This window comes from Sparus aurata, chromosome 23 (assembly GCF_900880675.1).
Source record: "Sparus aurata chromosome 23, fSpaAur1.1, whole genome shotgun sequence".
Lineage (NCBI taxonomy): Eukaryota > Metazoa > Chordata > Actinopteri > Spariformes > Sparidae > Sparus > Sparus aurata.
This window is the reverse complement of record NC_044209.1, coordinates 10,433,931-10,456,587: the sequence shown is the minus strand read 5'-3', so window position 1 is coordinate 10,456,587 and position 22,657 is coordinate 10,433,931. Positions and strand designations below refer to the sequence as shown.

At 42.3% G+C, this 22,657-nt stretch overlaps 1 protein-coding gene across 2 annotated transcripts in view; it reads left to right on the top strand.

Moving 5' to 3' along the window:
* The window catches only part of LOC115574977 (protein kinase C beta type), a 115,222-nt gene that overhangs the window by 50,881 nt on the left and 41,684 nt on the right, over window positions 1–22,657 (top strand). For both annotated transcript variants that reach the window (XM_030406696.1, XM_030406695.1), the window contains exons 4-9: window positions 1,834–1,945; window positions 2,649–2,777; window positions 12,200–12,356; window positions 12,955–13,089; window positions 15,221–15,317; window positions 21,013–21,156. In XM_030406696.1, coding sequence (XP_030262556.1) covers window positions 1,834–1,945; window positions 2,649–2,777; window positions 12,200–12,356; window positions 12,955–13,089; window positions 15,221–15,317; window positions 21,013–21,156 — 774 coding nt within the window. The remainder of the gene's footprint in view (window positions 1–1,833; window positions 1,946–2,648; window positions 2,778–12,199; window positions 12,357–12,954; window positions 13,090–15,220; window positions 15,318–21,012; window positions 21,157–22,657) is intronic.

Here is a 22,657-nt window from a genome sequence, read left to right as displayed (position 1 = left end):
TGTTGCTCATCGCCGGCGCTTCAGCAGCACAATGTTCCCTTGTCTTTCAGAGGAACAAAAACAAGACGGAGTTGCTCCTGTCCTTGAGAAAGACGAGAACCAGCAGAGAGACAAACACACACACACACACACACACACACACACGGCTGTGCAAAGAATCCCACACGCCCACGCGCAGGCAGCCGCACAAGCATTCAGCCCTTAACAAGCACACACACACATTTCTGAAGGCACCTTGGGGAAGCTGGGTATAATTCAGGCAGTGGCAGCCTAAATTAAACGTTATTTTCCAGGACAGGTGTGGAGCAGAGGAAGAAATCAATCAGAGCCTTTTTCTGGCTCATGAACACACACACACACACACACACACACGTCAAAGAGAGCTGTCTGCACACTACAAACACATGTGGTTGCTAACTGATTCGGTTTATAAAACATGTCTGGCAGTGAGCATTCATTTGGACATTCGCATCAAATATTGTAGCTCCATGTTTGGTAACTTTGATGGCAGAAGCGTTTAAACTCCTACGTCGAAGCATCCCCGCTTCATCACCACACAGCCTGGATCCATCTCAAGCGGTGGATTGGACGTCGTCGCCGTCCGTGGGTTCGTGCTGCCGCGTTTGTGTGTGTTGATGAGAAGTCCGTCAGTGACCATCAGTTAGATTTCTAGGGTTGTGTGTGTGTGTGTGTGTGTGTGTGTGTTGGCTACTGAAACCATATGGCTAATGTGCAGGTGTGTAATGTCCACTGAGCCATGGTTGCAGGTGTCACTCAAACACACACACACATCAGACAGAAATAGCCATCTTTCTGCCCTAGTTACGCCTTTATTATGAATGCTCATAAAAGAGGAATTGGTATCTGAGGTTCCCGTTCTCTTTGAGCATGGAAATGAAAAAATCTTCTCACTTAATTATGAAAAAACTGATGATTTATTTAGCTTTGTAGTGTGTCTGTACGGCACTACTGAGTAATATCTACAGTAAGCAGAACTTTGTGGGTGTGTGCGTGCATTAGATTGACGTGACCCCTTGCCTTCCCCCCCCGTACATTACTTCCTGTTTGAAATAGGATGGGGCTTGTACAAACTTCATGCAAGGTTGACTCCCTGCAGAGATCTCGTTTCGCTATCACGCACACACACACACACGCACACACACCTGTCGCTTGCCTTTGTACTCTTCCTTAACTGGCTCGAACAAAGATGCTCTGATGAAACTTATCTCGATCAGATTACAAAACAGATGCCCACATATATAAACAGTGCATTGCCTGTTTACTCAGAGATGGAAGGTGGAGAATGAAAGAGAGCAATGGAGTTTTGTATTGTGACGAAAGGCGGGTGTTAATCAAACCCAGTGCGATTAAAGAGTTAATGATTATGTCTGGCAGATGTTAATTATTTTTATTGCTGGATAGGATGATGAGCGTACATTTATTTGAAATTTTGCAGGATATTTATAGCACGTAAACAGATTTTGATTAAAAGGTGTTCACTGCTATATGCTGTAAAATCTGACAAAGGGATCTTACTTTAAAAAAGACTGAGAAAAAAAAGATCATCTCAAAATTGCCAAGTAAAGACGACTAATAATTTGAATGTGTTTAAATCTTTAAGCTAAACTCAATTTTCTACTTTACTCTGTAGTTCTGAACTATTGGGTTTCCTGACTTTAAAAAAAAAAAAGAAACAAAGCCAACCTTTAAAATGTATAGTGTATGAATATTTAAGATGCTTCTTTCTGTCTGGTATGTTGAGGAGAGGAGGACAGGAGATGTGACTGAATATGTGTCTGAATGATTGATTCTTTCCTCCTCTCTTCCCTTTAGGACCCGAGGGCGAAGCACAAGTTTAAGATCCACACCTACTCCAGCCCGACCTTCTGTGACCACTGTGGCTCTCTGCTCTATGGCCTCTTACACCAGGGCATGAGATGTGACCGTATGTATTCATGGCCAACTCCAACACATGGATCATGTTGCCATTAGCACACACTTACTCTGTCATTTTAAAGCCCATTTGGTTACAAGTCCCACTCACCGTGATGTGCAAAAAAGACGAAACACGTGGCTTGTAGAGACTTATATCAACATTTAAACTTATCTTGACATCTATTGCACCCCATAACCCTACATTAAAGGTGCCATATTGTAGAAAGTGAGATTTTGATGTCTTTTATGATTATAAAACAGGTGTAGGTGCTTTATTAAAATTATGCATAGAAGTATAGAAATAGAAACATACAATCCACAGAGAAATTCAGATACTGTGCCTATAAAAAAGTCGTCAGGACTTCAGTAAGGTTGTGATGTCACAACTATACAGTCACACGGGTAGAGCTGATATGGAAAAACAATGGCTGGTGGCTGCTCAGGCTTGTAAGAGCTGACCAATTAGATCAGACTGGGCTTTTCAGGAGGCGGGGCTCAAACAGAGCATTCAAGGAGACAGTAGTATGAAACTGGAAATGAACATAAAATGGGACCTTCAATTCACACTTCATCTTTTTATCAGTTTACTTCTTTTGTCAGTACTGGTGACAGTTTCTCCTTTCCTTTAAATTTGCTCCACCTGTGTCACCAAATTTCAGTATATTTTAATTATATAAAATGCATGTGTGTGTGCATGCGTGTGTGTCTTGCAGACTGTATGATGAACATCCACAAGCGCTGTGTGGCCAATGTGCCGAGCCTGTGCGGGACAGACCACACTGAGAGGAGAGGTCGCCTCCAGATCACCGCTGAGGTCAAGACCAATGTACTCACTGTTACCAGTAAGTGTATCTGAACACACACACACACACACACACACACACACACACAAACTCTCACAGTAGTGCCACAACCAGTTTGAGAACACTGGTCGTCTGTCTCCCTCTGCTGGTAGAGCTGCAGAGGTGCAGGATGGATGTGACAGAAAGCACAAGTTTATTCTGTAACTAAACCAGGATTTTATAGGAACTCCTACTTGCTCATCACGTATCTGTAGCAACATGTTAGAGTATTGTATCAATACATAAAGCAACACAATTTGAACGGTTGTAAATTCACAGAAAAACATAGAGTCTGTTGTCCATCTGACTCTAGAAATTAAGCAAATATGGAGTGTAAGAGATCCTTTCCATGGCTTCTCACCGGCTGCAGCGTTTGTATTTTGCTGACTGGGTGATGGGTTAGACCCTGCCTCCTTTCTAGCTTGGAACAGTGTTTTCCTCTGACGACAGCTTGTTTGTTCAGTCATGGACAAAAAAAGATATTTCTTAGTTTGTAATTTAATATTGTAAATATTAAAAATCTTAGTTTGAATTTCTTCTCCAAAATTACATAGTGCCCCTTTAAAGCTGTAAAATGTGGTACAGTTAGTAGAAGCTAAGTGAAACAGGATCAGGCAGCTACTGTCAAGATGTTCTAACAGCGATTATTAATGCTAATGAGAACTTTAACATGAGGGGAGGGGAAATCTGTCTTGCAGCCAGATAAAACATGGATCACAAAGAGACGTGGGCACACTGAGAGAGACGTAAAAACATAATAAAGTACATAAAACATCAAATGACAATAAGAGTCCGAAAGTATGTTTAGCCATTACCAAAAATATCATCAACCCCCAACTGTTATGTGGGAAACTAATCATCAGCTGAGTCATCATGAGTGTTCCACGGTTGGCCTGAAAGATAAAATGATCATGTTAGATCTGGCCTTTGGTTGTCAAGAATTCCTGGAAGGCAGAAGCTCAAATTGCAAACAGAGGATGATACATATCAACCTTTTTAAAGGGTATGTTCACCCAGTCTCTAGAATTCTGTCATCGTCTACTAGAACTGAAGTCGGATGATGTTTCAGAGTTCATAAAACATTCCTGGAGCTTCACAACAAACAAGGGTTGCAGCATTCTCCTAAACAACTGATGGAGAATTAAGTTTCCTAACTGGAAATATAAAAAAATAAAAATAAATTAGAAAAAAAAAGAAACTGTTTCAAACATGTGGACTACGAACACTTCACCCAAACTGTCAGTTGTCCTGGGAGTGACATAAAAACTAAATGTTCCATTTTTGTTCAACTTATATTTAATTTGAAAACATAAAAGCAATTTTTGGTGTCTGAAATAGCTGTTTTGAGTGTCGTTTAATTCCATTTTACTCACTTTCCTCGACATGCATCATTTACCTGTACTTTAGGAAGAGAGTTTTAGTTTTAGACCCTACGATCACATTTTTTCAAATTTTGTGGGAGACAGTGTTTAAGGCAGGATGATCTGAATATCCCAGAATGCATCTATGGGTTATGAACTTCTAGCATAAGTGACTGGGATGATATGGTTAGAATTGGAGAGTCAGCATTCAGTGTTCAGTGTTTGCAGGGAACTATGGGCATACGTAGTCTGTCTGCTTCTCCAGTGATTTCTTCCAGCATAGCAGAGGCTGAATTTAATGTTTACTGTTATGGTGTTTCCATTTTTGGTGAATTATCTCTGTCAATGTTTAGTCAGTCACTGCAGTAAAAGATAAACCAATGAACAACGAACCCATCCAAGAAATAAACAGTGTACCTGCGTTCACATTCTGTTCAGATGGTCCCGTTTCTCACATCGCGACATCGTTCTTTTCGCTTCTACGTCCGTCGTGAGCATTTAAGTCCTTCGTTAAGCCTTCGGGGTTGCTTTGGTTGTTTCTGGAGGCTTCCAGGTGCTCCGAGGATTGAAAAGTGCAGCTGAGTGAATGGAAAGCAGTGTGGTGCTCAGATAGACAGACAAGCTTCCTGAGAAGAAGAAAAGAAACCCCATTATTAATCATTAGAGTTCAGACTATTCACCACAACTGCTTTTAAAAGATTGTGATCTCTTTGAATTAATCACATTAAGCCAGGTTAAAAAAATCAACCATGTTAAAGCATTTAAACGCTTTTTCGTCATCATGTGGAAAAAGCAAGTATGTTTTCTAGCAGTGACGTTAATTCAATCTGACTCAGGTTCCTGCCCGAACAAGTCTCATGGGGTAGATCAAATGTCGGCTCACCTCTTTCCTGGAGAGAGTTTCCTGACTGCTCTCATGTTTTATTTAACCGATAAATGGAAAATTGTAGTAGCAGCTGAAGTAACACCGCGGTGCTGGTTCCTCGTCTCACCCGCAGGTGGCAGCAGAGGCTTTGCATTAACTTTGCTCCGCCTGTCAGCTCAAATACAGCTGTGTCGCAAAATGAGACCATCAGACATTCCTAATGTTTGGGCAGTGATAAGATGTCATTCTGACCCCATGCCGTGTGCGATAAACCCAGTTAGTGCTGCGGTGTGTTAAATATGTTCAATTCAAATAAATGATAAATCTTCAATAGCGAGTTATCTAATGTGAATGCACAGTTCATTTCATAACAAAAGTCTGACTACATTTTACAGTGGGCGGGTTGATAACCTAATTGTGTCCTACACACATCTCACACTTCAGCCGTGCCACGTCAAATCATAATTGTTAACCCAGGAAGTGTTTGAACCATTTGAGGGAAATTTCCAACTCGCACAGGAAGGCATCATTATCTCTGAAGAAACATTGATCAGATATGTTAAACACAACTTACTAAATGGTAACTTTTATTTTGGATCGAAGGAGATAAAAACAATTTCTCTCTGTTTGAAGAAAAAAAATGATTTTCAGTTCAGCTGTGAAATAAAGAAATGATTGATTCATCTGGGACTACACTGTGTTTATGATCAATACACAGGATCTGTTTATCAGTGAAAATGTCTCCAAAAAGAAAAAATAAGTCAAAAAACAGAATTTTCCCTTCGTGGTCCTTTGTTGGGTCTCGTCCCTCCTCTTCCTCCTTGCTCTCCTGCTCTCTCTTCCTGGTTCCCACGCTCGTAGACTGATCATTAGCTGGGATTTACTGTGGGAAATGATAAGCGAGCAGACTTATCACACAGAGACTGCTACGACAGCAATAAAGGCCCAAACTTACAAGTGCTACATAACAGAGTGGAATAGAATTAAATAGAGCTGAATGGTAGAAACTCTCAAATAAAAGTTAATGTTCTTATTTTACACAGTTTAGTCTGTAGTAGAATGCAACTAAGTACATGTACTTAAGTACCGTACTTCAGTATACATTTGAGGTACTTGTACAACTGTATTTTAGTGTTTTCCACTTTATACATCTTTACATTTCTACTTCACTATATTTCAGAGGCACATTTTGTACTTTTTACTCCATTACAGCAATTTAATAACTTAAAGGGTGACTCCACCGATTTTACACGTTAAAGTGTGTTTACAGGTCTTGGGGAGCACTACTGCATATGTGAAAAAAAATCGTATAAAGCCTTTTGTGGCTCCAGAGGAAGCTTCATGCAATCTGATTAATTGCCTCCAGTTATGACACTCAGCAGCAAAGACGAATTGTGAATAATGTAGGCACAAGGTTTTGAAATGGGAGAAGAATGTTCAGTATAAAGAAGGTGGTGTCTCTGGTGCTGCTTTAGCGATTGTGATTGTTTGCTTTTTTAAACCGTCCGTAATGAGTCCAGCAGTATAACAGGAGTGCCCTCCTGGGTCAGTTGACTGTTTTTCTAAACCTGACGCCTACATTACCCACAGTGCATCTGAGTCACGTCACTGGTTACAGTTTATCAGATTATATGCAGCTTCCTCACAAAGTCACAAAAGAGTCACAAAATACTATTTTCTGTGGAGTGGAGGTGGAGTCCCCCTTTAAGTTACTAGTTACTTTGCAGATTTTGAATGCAAAATATGAATCAATTAATAGATTATAGTATCTGATTATATGTTAAGCTAAAATAATTATCATTATTAAAATTATTGAAATTAGCCTGGAAATATATATATAGAAACTATTTTTTCTACACTGTAGTATTGTTACTTTTACATTTGTAGATGACCAGAATATTTTCTCTACCACTGTTACTTAGTCTTAAAATGCAGAGTTGTTTTTCCAACACTTACACACTGACATTTGTTGTGCAGAAAATACACTACTGTTGTGTTTTCACCCAGCTGTACAGCAGCACAGGCTTAAAATGAGGTAATATGAGGTGCAGTACTCATTTTTGTCCACAGGGGTCAGTGTGGAGCCACCACTAGCTTGCTCCCTCATTGCAGTGAGGTGAAAAAAAAACTCCACCAACACGGAGAACGAATTTGTAAAACCACAAGGAATTATTCTCCAGCTTAACGTAGCAGGAGCTGGTGGAAATGGCTGCTACACTGACGTACGCATCGGTGCTGAAGACTCGTCATGGATTTAATCAAAGCAATTGACGTGAGTGTGTCAAGTGACACTGTATTGATCATATTTTAGTCACCTCCCTCCCCCTTTACCAGGAGTTAAGAGCTCAGGGTCGGTGGCAGTGCAGTGCCAGCAGACATGGAGGATCAACATCTAGTTCAAGGACACTACATGCAGTGGGACGTGGGATTTGGGGCCTTGGAAGGTGCCCCCTTCCTTTGGTACTGCACATGCTGCCGAATAACTGGAGTATATTCTTAAAGAACTAGTTTTTGTTTCTTTGAAGGCATGCGTGGTGTTGCCGTCGTTGGTTCACATGAAAAGTGACAGATATAATTAAGAGGGAAATTCAGATATTTGCTTTCTGTCTCACCTTCACACAGCCGGCCCAAAGTCATGTAAAGTCGAGAATGTTGGACTTTTGCTTTTGTAAAGTTCAAAGGAAAAAAGCTGGATGCAGGTTAAGATGTGGTGAGAGAGGGGTTCAAATTAATTCTGAACACCTTAAAATCACCTATTCTCAGATCTTAATACATCTGATGAGGACTCTGGCTGTGTGTTCTGGCTCAAAAGCAAAGTATAAAACATAGAAAGCTTCCAAAAGGCCCTTAATAGATTCATTAATTTTAGGTACAGCTTAAAGTCCAGAAGTGAAACATGGGGACTTGATATATTTGGATGGCCCCATCAGGAATTTGAACACATCACTTTGAACACTAATATCAAAATCTAATGGGTGCATAAATAATTCAGCGATTCAAAATCAGCTATAGGCCACAGCTGCTGTAAAGTGTGCGAGCACTCGGCAGGCAGGACCAGGATTTAGTTCCTCTTCACACATCTCCTCCAACCTGCAGAGAGTCTATTGAGATTTTGGCTCATCCAAAATGTCCATAATGTGGCAGGAAAAGCCCAGAGCAGAATCTCCTCCAGGTGACAACATTATTTTTAGGTTTTTGGCTATTTTGCTTCCATAACAGGATGTCTTTCAGGCTAATGGAGAGAAACCATCCAAAGACTTAGATGCTTTTTTGGTTCAGATTTTTCTTCTAGTATCTTGTGGTTTGTCTAGAGATGTATGGAATTTTACGATTACCTTTGTAGGCTTGTTTCAGTAGCACAGACTGTTAATCCACCACCCTTCTATTCTAGTTTTATTCCTATCTTTATTCTCAAGGTTTTCACAGAGGCGTTACTTCATTTATCTCTCATAGCCAAAGAGATTCTACAACGGTGCTACAAAGAGATATCCAAACGTCCCTCAAAATGAGACATGATTTCTTTTTGACTTATCCGATGTTTGGATTTGTGTTCTGGAAATCTATACAAGTTAGTGCATATTTAGTTAGACAATGCAGCATGTGCAAACTTTAAATTACCAATTACATTTTAAGAAGACCCGTGATACAAAGAATAATAACACCCTCCCTCATGTAGGTAATCAACAGGAAGATCCATGGTGACATCTCTTAGTTAAAGATTTTAGCCTTTAGACGACTCAATAAGAATAAACATGCCACAGGCCATGTTGTAGAAGTCAACAACAGGCAACACCTGTAATATCTTAATGCTTCAGTAATCATGTGATAAGCACATGGAGGCCGTCTCTATGTGTGAACCGAAGAGGGGAAAATCAAGAGCCAGACAAAATAACATTAAGTCAGTACAGATGTTGGAGATCTTTATCAGACGAGCCAAACTGAACATCTAAATGTGCTCGGCATGACCCTGATTCGCGCTTCACCAGCCCCACGATGAAATCATCTGGAAAATCTCATTTTTGCGGCGCACATGCAGGCAAGTAGGAGTTGGACAGAACACAAGAACCCTACTAAGACTCCGATGAGGCTGTTTCACAGGGGAAAAGGTGCACTGCCAACGCCCACGCTGCTGTGCACATACAGTATTCTGCTGTTACTGCACTCTTATCTCCGCTTGCCCTCCCTGTGGACTCAAATACACGCGTTATCTCTCTCACTCTCTCTCTCTCTCTCACACACACACACACATCTGCACACAGACCCATGCGTGCTCTTTGCAATTAGCTCATACTATATGCAAGCATATATTCATACATGCATATCACACACCTGTGCATGCACAAGGATCCTCACACACACACACACACACACACACACACAAAAACATGCACACCCTCCTGTATTTACCGTCGGGGTCCTGTGAGACTATTTGGCATGCTACCCTCTTTATAGCTCACCTCAACCAGCATTTGATGGTCACTTTAACAGGCATCATCTAATATTTATTGACCTGCTTCGCTGAGGGGTTTAATGCCGGCCGTTGGGTCTGCGCTGTGGTTAACCTCTTGCAGCTTAGCGTAGCATAGCGCTTTAACAGCATGGAAACCTCATTTCTCTGACTTCTTGAGGTTCCCTCACGCTGCAAGCTCGCTGGGAGTCTCTCCTTTCAGTCATGGTTTGAAAGGATGCCACACGCTCTCCCGCAGCTCCGAGAGCTGTGCACCTCGGCTGTTAATTGTTAAAAGCATTTTTTTTTTTTTTTACTTTTATCGTAAAAGAGCGCAACAGCTGTCTGACCCATGTTTCAGGTGGCGGCAGCCCGAAAGGTTTCACTTTGCAGGTGAACCAAGTTGGACTACATTTGTGGTGACGATACAAGAAGGGACAAGCTTAAAACGTGACATCTTTCTGCTGTACCAAACATGTTTTCTCCATAAGCTCTTTGTCATCTGTGAAGGACAATCCACTCGTATCGTAGACTACCAGAGAAGAGACACTAAACATTAGAAGTGCAGCATAATTTGCCATCAGCCACTATAATAACCTTTTTTCTGCTCGCTCCTCCCCACACTGTGTCTGTGTTGTGCTAATGATGCAGGGTGACAAGATGTCTGATCTGAACCCATAAGACCCTCAGATCTTCATCACAACAGAACTCAATGTGAAAAGGACAAACTAGATTCAAAACAGACCTAAAATAGACCAGATTATGGCCATGTTAAGAGAGATTAGGGTTAGGGGACTAGAGAGTCTGCTCAGACTGGGGTTTCATGCTGCAATCACACGGCTGTTTACAGAAAATCAAATCAAATACATCAAATACAGTTATTTTGTCTAGCATTTTATGTAATTATAGCTGGATCACCCGTGTTTTCTCCCTATGTGAGGTAGCTGCAATAGATCTGGTTGTAAATACTGCTGCAGAGGATAGAAAAAGTCCATGGAAGGGAAAAGACTAGACCTATTGAGAGCCTGGCGCTACCCATTTCGACTGACTCGACTCTCAGGTCAGGTAAATCGCACTGTGGTTCTAAAGTATTCAATCTGGTCCAGTGAATGAGTAACATGCCGGTCCGTGTGGCTCCGTGTTTTGGTCTAGTGTGTGCAGCGTGACCTCGTTCTGACCCACTAAATTGAGGTGTCATGAGAGATATTTTTCGAGTTTTACCTTTTGTAGAAGGATCTTTGTGCGGTTTGTGGGGCCAGATCAGATTTTAAGTGTTCTTAAAAGGTAATGAATAAGTAATGTCACCTCTCTGGCAGGGGGGAAGCCTGAGCTCGCGTGTGCAGCCGAGAGAAACAAACTAGAACCAGTGAGTTGGTCATGAGCAGCTCTCATGAATCAAAGTCCTGCTCAGGTATTACTCAGGGTCGCCCCCCCCCCCCCTCTTTGAGCATTGAACGAAGAAAGATTGGAAACCGAAACGTTTATTTTTGCGTGATGTGACCTGACACAGAAAGTCACAGCGCTGCACATCCTAGCTCTATCATAGCTTCCTCTGCCATTCTTCTGCTTGTCATTTTCCACAGAACACAATTATTCAGCTACATCAGCGAAGTACTTTGTGCTGTGCGTGTATGTGTGTGTGCGTGTTTGTATGGGGGATTGGAGGGTTCTTGTGTGTGCGTTTATGTGTGTTTTTGAGTGCTTCCCCAGTGAGCTGCCTAAGACACGGCAGCGCCCGCCCTGCTTCTGGTAATTGGATGTGACCTCACAACTTGACCAGCAACAATAATTGTGCACACACACACACACACACATTCACACACGTTCCAATCGCAGGGGATTTTACGCCACTGGAATACAATTACAGGCCAATAACAGACGGCCACAAAGGAAGGATTAGTGTTGGAACTGGCAACCTTCATGTGTCTACATGGTCATTACAGGCGGATCTGGCAACCTCAAGGCGTTAACCCCCAATACGACTCTCAGGGTTCATGTGTACGCGCGTGTGTTTGTGTGTACCTCAAGTTTACTTAGCCTACTTTAATTTGTTTCTTGCGTCTGACAAGTCACTACCACTGTCTGTCTCAATCAGATCCAATGAAGAATTCCAACCTCTCAAAAATATGGTCAATTCTCGCTCTACAGAAACCGAGACGATGACGGCGATAATGCCAAACTCGAGGTTAACCCCAGAAATCTTATCTTATCTTTTTCTCACCCCCATTTTGGTGATTCTGTGCCAAACGTAACCACATCTTAACCACACTTTGTAAGATATAATCGGTTTGTATAATGTGCACAATAAAGAAGAAACTAATCTAGCAAGAGTTTGGCAAATTACTGTGTAGCATTTAGCTAAACTTGAGGCTAGCAGAAGACCACAAACCAACAAGTGACGTCATGGTGGGCTTACAATTGATTTAAACTCACCTGCCATTCCCCCTGTACTTGAGAAAGAAATGTGTTACATTTGTGAATTTGTTACACTTAGATGATTACAGAGGATACATTGCATTTGGTTACTTTCGTAAGCTATACTAACACATGGCTCTCTTTGTTTCCATACCATGTGTTTCCGTTTGTCTCACAATATGGATACCAGTCTTTTTTTTCCCCTAATGGACATTTTCAAATTGTAACCCGTGATTTTGTTTGCTATAAAAATCTGTTTGGCTTATTAAAAAATCAGACTGATTGTAACCGATCCCTCATCTTCTCCCTCTCTTTCCATCACGTCCACCCGCAGTCGGAGAGGGCAGGAATCTGGTTCCTATGGACCCGAACGGTCTGTCAGACCCCTACGTGAAACTCAAACTGATCCCAGATCCCCGCAGCGAGAGCAAGCAGAAGACCAAGACCATAAAGTGCTGCCTCAACCCCACCTGGAATGAGACTTTTAAATTGTAAGGCTGCCGATTTCTTATTTATGCGTGTTGTTTGGCTGTTTTTTTTCTCTTTGCTCTCTTCTCCTCCATTAAGTCTTTTCCCCTGTTTTATCTCCGTCTCTTCATCTCTCTCTCACTCGGTGCACTGTTTCATCACATTACGCTCGGCTTTTCCAAGCATGGGTAACCGCTGGCGCTCAGATAAAACATCTGGCTCCTTTTATTAAAAAAAAAAACCTTGCTTTTGGGGTCTTTTCCCGCAGTTGGCTCCAGTTACATCCTTAATAAGCCACATCACATCTGGGTGCAGATGTTCAGTTTGAAAGAGTTTTCTGTTTGTTTGTTTCTTGCACCTGCCCAACAGAAGAGTTTTAAGAAACTGTCGCAAACATGTTGTCTCAATGTAATACAAAAGTGGTGTGGCTGACTATCAGAAGAAAGCATAGAAGGCCACAAACTGCTCCAGCGGGACATGAATGGAAACAAAACTGCTTTCATGTGGCTTTAAAAAGTCAAGAACCTAACAAGAAATGGTCAAATATTTTTTAATAAAAGCACCTTCAGGTATCTCTCTCAGCTGTCAACCAACTGTTGATTGTCCCTGCTTCTCTCGCAGCCACCTGAAGGAGTACGATAAGGACCGCCGTCTGTCGGTGGAGGTGTGGGACTGGGACCTGACCAGCCGCAACGACTTCATGGGATCCCTGTCCTTCGGCATCTCAGAGCTCCAGAAACAAGGAGTGGATGGATGGTGAGATTAAAGGAGGGATGGGTGGAGGGAGGGAGGGGGGGAGGAAAGAGGTGGAGAGACATGAGGCGAGGAAACAGCACAGGTAGAGGAGGAGGGAGAGCGAAGGTGACCTTGTTCATTACTGCACTGTTGGAGAAATACTTTAGTTGGAGCTCTTTCTTTTTATTCTGGTGATACTTAGTGCCAAGGCATCTCCGCCCTGTCTCTTTATCTCCTTTTCTTTATCTCCCCACCTCCCTCCCTCCCTCCCTCCCTCCCTCCCTCCCTCCCTCTGGTTCAGTCTCTATATCTCTCTGTCTCCCTCTCTTCTGCTGACGCTGCTCTGTCAGGGTTTTTAATGAGATGCCAGCGTTTGAGGTGGAATGGTGGAGGTGCGAGAAGAGATGCCATTAAAAAAGGATGATATTCAGAGCAGGAGGAACCTGTGCAGGAGGAGTGCGTTGTGTGTGTGCCAGAGGGAGGAACAGGGTGACATGAACATAACAGCTGCGGTTTAAAGCTACGATCCTGTATGTTTCTACATGTTGTTTTCTTCTGTTGCTTAATCTTAAACTTCAGCGCTTAAAAATATCCTTCACTGACAACCTACTTTATTTCATTTTTCAATTTCATGTGATATGTATTGTTGTCAGATGAGGTGATGTCTCAGAACCTGAGCTACTTCATAACTATCAACGTTTATTACAAGTTATGGACGACAATACTTTGAGGGAAAATAGAGCCCCTCTGTTCGAAAGAGATGAATGTGGCGAATATGATTGGCCTCTGACACACCCACCTATAATATCTGATAATGTGTGCTGTCTGATTCCGCCCCATTTCCAAGTGCACCAGGCGAGACCGGCCGAGGAATTGCTGAAAGTGCATTTGGCGGCTCCATTATTGCAAAATATTATATTTGATAATAAAAGTAGTAATCATAATCGTATTTGGAAACAAACTTCTGGCACAAGTCGTGAGAACACCGCTGCTTGGTGGCACCTAGATGCCGACAATATAGCGAGCTAGCTAGCGGGTGAGATAATGCCGGAAATTAAAAGGCATAATATAATAACAGAGGAGGCTGCTGGGAATCAGTGTTATAATCAACATTTTCCTCAGGCATTATATTAAGAAGAAGTACACTCTGCAATTATAATTACAATATATTAATGTCTGAACTTGCCAAATAATTTCCATCTTCCAAAGTCATGAATACCCCAGGAAAGGGACTTCGCTATGAACGTGAACCATATGTGTGAATGTTTGTCTGATTTGTGTGTAAAATCCTTGATCGGGGCTGCCTGAGATTGCTCAATGAGTCAGTGCAAACTGACAATAAAGTTGTATCATATAGTACCGTACGTATGGTATGGCATGGAGTCATACTGTATTGTATTTGAAGGCATCATGACTGGATGCCCTCCTCTAATTTAGCCCTAAATGTTATTAGGTCTACACTTGGACAAAACGCTTTGGGGTGTGAGCAAAATCATTCCTAAAGTATTCACATTTGTTGGAATATGCGTTTGTGTATCTTTGTTACATACTTGACAAAACTTGCAGACAGTGAAAATGTCTGATGATCGGGTCGTTAAGCTCCGTCTCAGGATGGTAGACTGTCAACAGCGGCGGCACAAAGCCTTTTCAAACTGTTGTTGTTCGTTGACGGCACGGCCCACGCGAAGCGATGACTATTCAGGGCCAAACAAGCCAATTAACGAAAAGAATTAAAACAGCGTGTTGCGGATAAAAATTGTCACATCCAACATGAGTTGAAGTTGTAAACAGGATCGACTGTGCAAAAGTCCAAAGTTTAGATCTGTGTCACTGAAGCCTGATCACAATGTTATTTACTATGATTATGATTGTGATTCTGGAGGTATGAGGTCGTGGTGTAATGAAGCCAGTGTGAAAAATTGTATTCTATTGATTTTGTTAAAGGATTAGCATCTCAGCTGTGTTGTGCTCCCATCTCTGTCGGGCCTTGCTAGATCACCATGAAGGAGAGTAAATGACTAAATAATCAGCCGATTATTCTCCGAATGGGCTCACTAACCGTCAGCGGCTTCGGCTAATGGCAGCAGTTAAACGCCTAAATTGTATAAACTAATTGTGAATTGATTTGACTGGAAATATTCTCTCTCTTTAGGTTTAAGCTGCTCTCCCAGGAAGAAGGCGAGTACTTCAATGTTCCCGTCGCTCCGGAGGGGGAGGAGGGCAACGAGGAGCTACGGCAGAAATTTGAGGTGTGTACGATCATGTGCATTTGTAAAATGATGTCTGTTTGTGTTTTTTACGTGTAAGCGTTTGCCAATATGTGGGTTCAAATGTGTCGGTATGGTATGCTTGTGAATGTGTGTGTGCGCACAGTGCATCTGTGTGTGTCCGAGTGAGAGCCTCTCTGGGAGAGCTGTTAGCAGTTGGCAGGCACACTTCTAGTACCATCCGGTCTGGCACACTGCAGGTCCAGACGTGTGTGCGTGTGTGTGTGTGTGTGTGTGTGTGTGTGTGTGTGTGTGTGTGTGTGTGTGTTTGTGTGTGTGTGTGTGTGTGTGTCTGACCAGTAGGCCCATTCATTAACACATTTGGCAGTGAAGTGGGTAACCCTTCTCTGTGCCTTTCCTCTTTTTTTCTTCTCCTTTCCGCTTCTCCTTCTGTGTTTCTGACATCGGGGGCCACAAAACATCAGAGTCATTCAGAAAAGTGTTGATCAGAGAGTTAAGTGGAGCAGTTTGGGGACCATTTCGCCTTTTTGTTTTCTCACCTGTCCCTGCTTCAGCACCGGTTGTAGTTGGACGAGCACCAGCAGATGGTAACGGGTCCACGGGTAACAACATGCGCCTCCATTATTAATTTTCATGTTGTGTCTTGTACGTTTAATCACATAAAGTTAAACCAAAGTGCTAAAGGGCGCATTGAGTTTTACATGGGATGCTGGTAAGCTAATTATGTTATCTTCCTCCTGTTTACAGTCTTTGACCTTGGTAAGCTAACAAGCCGCGGGTCATATTCACTGTACAGACCAGCTCGTCTTCACCATAAAAATGGCTGTATTGTCTGCAAACAGCTTGGTTTTGATGTGACCAAAGGAGGACATCTGGTGATGTAGTACAAAGAGCCACAGGTGGGGCTTTTCAACTGCCACATTTGGCCACACCATCACCAGTTTTATAGCACCTAGGTGGACAGGATGGACCTGCACCTCCAAGCAGGCTGCAGTGACATCTCAATTCATGACCGCCCCAAACGAGCCTGTCTTGAGACTCAACTCATGTCTTTGCAGGAAACCTGAGAGGAAGGTGTTTTTGGTTTAGTTTCTCTCCAGTGACCCTGTTAGTACTTTCAGTTCAATGTACTGTTTCATCATTTTTGCTTTCAGCTGTTTCTAGAGTCGTGTTAAGTTACTGCACTTGAAAACCCAACATTTCCTGATTTTTGCTGCCTCGTGATAAAAGCTTATATATAACTGTATAACGGGGGAGTTTTATTGTGAAGAATTAAAAGGAAATTAAATGTTTTTTGTCACCAAATTAGTGGAACATTTGCTAGCCTGCTGCAGGGAAAAAGAGTGTTTGCAGCCACTCCTCTGACCACTACGCAAGACAAAAATACTTCTACCATATTTTGCAGTTTATCAATAACCTTTAGTGTCCAAAATGACATCAGGGTACTGAAACGGTAATCTTTATTTGGGATGTTTTCATTAAAAATTACCACAAGCATCTTTTTCTGCATTATGTTTTCCCAAAAAAATGTTTTGCTATCATATGGGACAACATATACACTGCTAGGCCAATGAAAACAATAAAATCATCCCTCCGATATATCGGTTGGCCTGTAATTGCGGTCAAATTCACGTTGTACAAGAGTGCTGTGAGACAAGATTATTTTCATTGTTAAATGTGTGTTCAGTTTGGAGTCTGGAGGTTGTTTTTACAGGGAGGTAATGTAGCTTTCTCGCCTGCATGTCTCTCCTCTCCTCCTCCTCCCTGTCTTCATTGTTCTTCCCTCTCTCTCCTTCACTTATCTGTTTTGTCCTCCGTCACCTTCAGTGCCCCCCTGTGTGTCTCTCTGTCTTTATCTGTTTTTCCCTCTCTCCATCTCCTCAAGGTCATGGTCCTCAGACGTTCACTGAGACACAATCTCGGGGGGCCAGCTATCACATGCTTGTGCTCGCACACACACACACACACACACACTCATGTAGGCAACTCGTAGGGTGAAGCGCTCAGAGAGATGGCAGAGAGAGAGGAAGACACAGACAGGGGGAGATTTCACTTTGGTAACATGACCTGGCTGCCCTCCATTCACCCCATCCACAATCACACAAACACACAAGAGTCACTGTAATGAATAATGCATGTTGTACACATATACACAGTCAAACTCCGAAGTTTAATACATCTTTATTGGCATGAAGTGTTGATCAAATTGCAAAAGCACAAACAAGCAACAGTAAAGTCCCCTTTATTTTCCTCGTCCCCTCAGTAACCCTATAGTCCGTAGTTTTCATTCTTACTTTTTTCTTTGTCCATTTCATCCAATGTCTTTGTCTTACTTTCATCTTCTTTCTGTTTCCATTGTCTTTCTTACACACAAACAGGGGCATGAATAATAGAGTGAAGGAGTAATTGGGGTGGAAGATGAAGGTGACTTGTGGAAATACAGACGCAAGGACAGTGGGAGGTGTACTTATTGGCATTAAGAGAGACTTGTTTCCATCTTCTTTAACTGTGGGAAATTCTAACCCAACTTCTATCTATCATGAAAACAATGTTTATGAATTATATTTATATGTACCAGAGCAAACAAAATAGGTAAATATACCATAAATATAGCAAATAATAATACTAAACCAAATAGTCAGTCTGTGATAATGAACTGATAAAATGTGTAATTAGAGAAAGACAGTAGCCGGTCTAAAAAATACATTTTATAAGGGTAAATTTGGGTTCTTAAAAGTGCAATATGTAAGAATTGAAGTTGAAAACATTCAAAAATGAACTAAAATGATCAACATAATGTGCATAATTAGACAGTTATGTCATCTATGTATAGTGTTGCAAATATGTCTACTGATTATAGCATGCTAAATAGCTAGCCCTTCCCAGTCCAAAGCTCCTGTGGTAGCAGTATACAGTCCCCTGGTCCCTGGGCTCCCAGTCAGGACCGCTAGCTGCCCAGCTAACTGAGCTATATAGCTATCAGTGAGCCACAGGTACATGTTTTGGACTACACAAAGGCCTCATTATGACAATAACTGGGGTGAGCCAATTCATAATGAATGTACAGATGCATTTATTATGTTATTAATAAATTACACATTATTATGTTATCATATGAATCTGTCAGTGTACACGTTTGTTCCCATTCTGTTGCCCCATTGAATGAATTACATTTCCACCATCATTTAGATATGTAAATGCTTTTTATCCAAAAAAAGCAAAAACCACTTTGAGTCAGTGTCTGTGAATCAGATTTCTGCTGCTGCCATTCATTCTTTTTCCAACTGTTGATAATGTGTGGACACACGGCTGTATACGGAGAGACAGACAGACAGAGAGAGCAGCATTCATCTCTAAAGGCTCCGAGAGTGTTGCCTTCAGCATGCTCTGCTGCTCACAAATACCTCGACTGCTCCTCTGTGTGTGTTTGTGTGTGTGTCAGAACAGATGGAGACGGATAGAGCCTTTTATCCATTGATGAGTTGAGAATCGTATGGGTTGCACCACTAGCGCGCACACACACACACAACACACACAAACGGCGCAGGGAGCGGCAGAGTACTCTCGGATGCTTCGCTCTGACAATTTTCAAGACAAGGCAGCAGAGAAATGACTGCACAAGACCGAAAGGAGTGCAGAGAGCCTCAATGTGGATCAGCAATTTGAGATAAGATATAATAAGATGTACTCGTCCTGCACCTCTGTCTCTGAGAGTGTCGGCATTTTGTTAATGTCTTAAGACCGTCCTTTTAAATTGAAACATGGCTTAACAAAGTGGAGGGTAAGATTATAATTAGATTAGATTTTAAGATTATAAAAGTTTCCTACGGCAGAGGCGGGACGAGAGAACGAGACAAGGTCGAGGCAGAGACAGAAAGAGAGTTGGAAATGAAACAGAGTGAATAGAGAAAAGAGACAGGGAAGTGACAGACATGAATAAATGGAGAGTCAGAGACACAGGCCAAATTTATAAAGATGAAGTAGAAATGAATTTTTTATAAAAGGAAGATGTGGCACAGAAACTTTCGCTGTGAGTGGGAGAGAGTGGTTGAAGGACAGAAACAAGGGAAGTGGTGACAGTCATGATTGAATAGAGTGGCAGACTCACAGGGAGGCCATATTTGTTATGGAAAGTGTGAAGTGGAGTGTAAAGTGCCTGCATGGAATAAATGAAATAGAATCAAGCGAAAGGCTAAAAAACTTTTCCTTTTTAACATAGTTATCAATTCCTCTCCTGTGCTTCCAGCAAAAGTGCCAGAATTGTGTAGTAGGGGGCTGTGAATTTTTATTGGGACTTTAAAGCCTCGTTTATTTTTATTAGCTTTGACTTGTGAGAAATGTGTTTCTACTTAAAATATCAATGTAGTCAGCTTTAGTCAAGCTTCTCATATGTTGGCAGTGAAATTGGTGGGAATATTCTTCCATCGTCTTAAACACAACAGTATTTTAGCAGCTTCATTGGCACATTTAGCATTTATTTCTAAATTGTTACTAGAATATGTGTTTCTGATGTTGGTGCTTTTGTGTCGCCTTCGTCAGCAGCAATCACACCATCCTAATGCCCGACCTTGAGTTCTGCTTCAGTATCCCTGGCACAGCCCTGTAGTGTCTCAAATCTCACTCTGTGACTGCCACCAGTTCATAAATATCAATAAATCCAACTCTAAGACATAAAAAGTAGAGTAGACCCCAGTTTCTCATGGTGTCCCTCAAGGTTCTTTGCTCGTTCTTCTTCTACTTCATTTTATACATGCTTCCCCTTTGTCACATTATATGTCACTGTGGCCTCCATTTTCAGTGTTATGCTGATGACACCTGGCTCTATATCTTCAGCAAATCCATTGCTGCTCCTAAACACCTTCATGAAACGTCTTACAGATATAAAATCTTGGCTGTTATGCCGACGGTACCAAGTACCTAAAAGACCTTCATCTGCCCCAAGACTTTCATCAGATCCTGCCAAGACTTTTAGTTTTGCCTTCTGCATCAATGGCTTCACTGTTACTACTTCCACACACATATGTAACATTTTTGCTGCTGTTTCCATTTGTATGCTGACTTCTCCTTTACTGTTTCTGTCACACAGTTACCCCCCACATGTTTTGGGCTCAAAACCTTTTCAATGTCAGTTATGAAATGAAGCACTTTGCAGGTTCCAATCCCAGAAACGATGTGGTTGGAGATAATGAAACAATAAATGTCTTTGTTATAAGGTGCAGTATGTAAGAATTTTAGTCTTAAACATTCCAAAATATGAACTAAATAAAAAGAAGTAACAGTTCCGACACTGTGTCAGAGAAACTTGATATGTAGTGTTGCAGAGATATTTGCTTGAGTTAGCATGCTAACCAGCTAGCCTGGTGCCTGAAAACTTCTTTCTCACAGCTGTCCAAAGCTCCTGTGCTAGCAGAGTTTTATGCTGTGATAGTCCAGCTGGCTGCACGGCTAACTCGGCTAACAAGCTAACACAAGCTACAGTCATGGATGGATAAACAATGCAGTTATCAGCAGTTAGTAGTTACTCTGGTGATACGCTGCCCCTATTTGTTTGGATTATGACGTCATCAGGTTTTTTTACATATTGCACCTTTAATGTTAGAATGCATAAATATATTGCAGTTATGTGACAACTCAACTCTCTTTTGGTGCCATTTTTAGACTGTGTCTTGGAGGTTGTGTCTAATGTAATCCAATGTGTTCCCTTCCTCCCATTTAGAGAGCTAAGATCGGGCCGGGCAAGAACACAGAAGGGAAGTCGGCTAACGCTGCATCACGGTTTGACTCCAATGGCAACCAAGATCGCATGAAGCTGGCTGACTTCAACTTCCTGATGGTCCTGGGCAAGGGGAGCTTCGGCAAGGTGAGGCCTTCGTATGTGTCTATGTCTGTCTTGTCTGCCACTTAGTCTGTAGCGCAAATCACAGCAAATCCTGATATACTGGCCCCAATTTTTCCTCCGCATACCAAGTACTCCCAGAGAACGCATCATGAGATGGCAAGCATCATGCGTAGGCTAAGATGCACAGCTAACATGAGTACACTGATGCGGTAATTGGGTACTTTAAAGAACACCTCTGTTAGCCCCTCTGTTGTCTGTGTTTGCGTTTGACTGAGCCACACAGCTCTGTATCCACACATGGAGCTTAGAAAAGAGAAGAAGGACAGAAAGAGAGGATAGAGATGGAAGGAATTAAAGGAGGCGAAGTGCAGGTAGACAGAGATGGATGAAGGGAGAGAGAGAGCGACGAGGAGGATGACGTGACAGGCGGAGGGAGTGATGAAAGGAGAGAGAGAGAGAGACAGAGATGTGAGAGCATGGCGGAAAGGTTGACATGAATGAATTGAGAGAGAGGTAAAAACGTCGGACTGAATGAAAGGAGGGGAGAGCGAGAAAGGAGGTGGTGGTGGGGGGGAGCCTCGTTGGAGAGGGTAGGACTGACGTGAATGAATGAAAATCGAGGCAGGAAACAGAAAAGAATGGGAAGATGGGGCGGGAGAGAAAATTTGGTAAACGTCGGGTAGAACAGCGAGGATGGAGAGAGAGAGAGAGAGAGAGAGAGAGAGAGAGAGAGCATTGTCTGTGTACCAGACCTGTATGCCGGCAGCCTGTTTCTATGGTAACAGGCATTTAAAGCAACACTGATGCGTCAATGTGGAGAGACTGAGTCGAGGGTCGATCATTACTGGAAAACCAGACACACACATGCACACACACGCAGATTCCCATAAATGTGCACAGATACACACGAGTACACACCCTCTGTAGTGACACATGTGCAGCCTGTGCCGGAGCGTACAGAGACACACACCTGCACGCATGCATGCACACGCAGTTCTCACTCAGGCCTTTTCTATGTACAGTACAAGCACACACACACACACACACACACACATAACTCACGTGCACAAACAGGCGTTCATGTGGTGTGTGTGTGTGTCATTTACATTTTTCCTGAGTTTGTGTGGGAGGCTGGTACCTTCAGAGCTCCTCTCTGCCTTGGTGTCTGAGGACATCTGCATCACAATACTGCTGCTAACGCTTCTCTGTGCATGGTCACTGTGTGATGATAACACACACACACACACACACATAAACACATCTCATGGGCATCTCATGCAGACACAAGCAAGAGCATGCATCAGCCTGATCTGTACAGTCAGGCCCCTATACAGAAACCAAAAGCACGCAAGCATAAACACACATGAATACACATGTATGATGCAGCATTAATTGGGTTAGTGTACGTTTGTTTGTTTTCACACTACAGGATGTGAGCATTTTGCTCTCTGCAGTGTGAATTAATCCAAGTTTATCTGACCATTTTTTCTGCATGCATTTCAGCAGCAGGGAATCGCTCCGA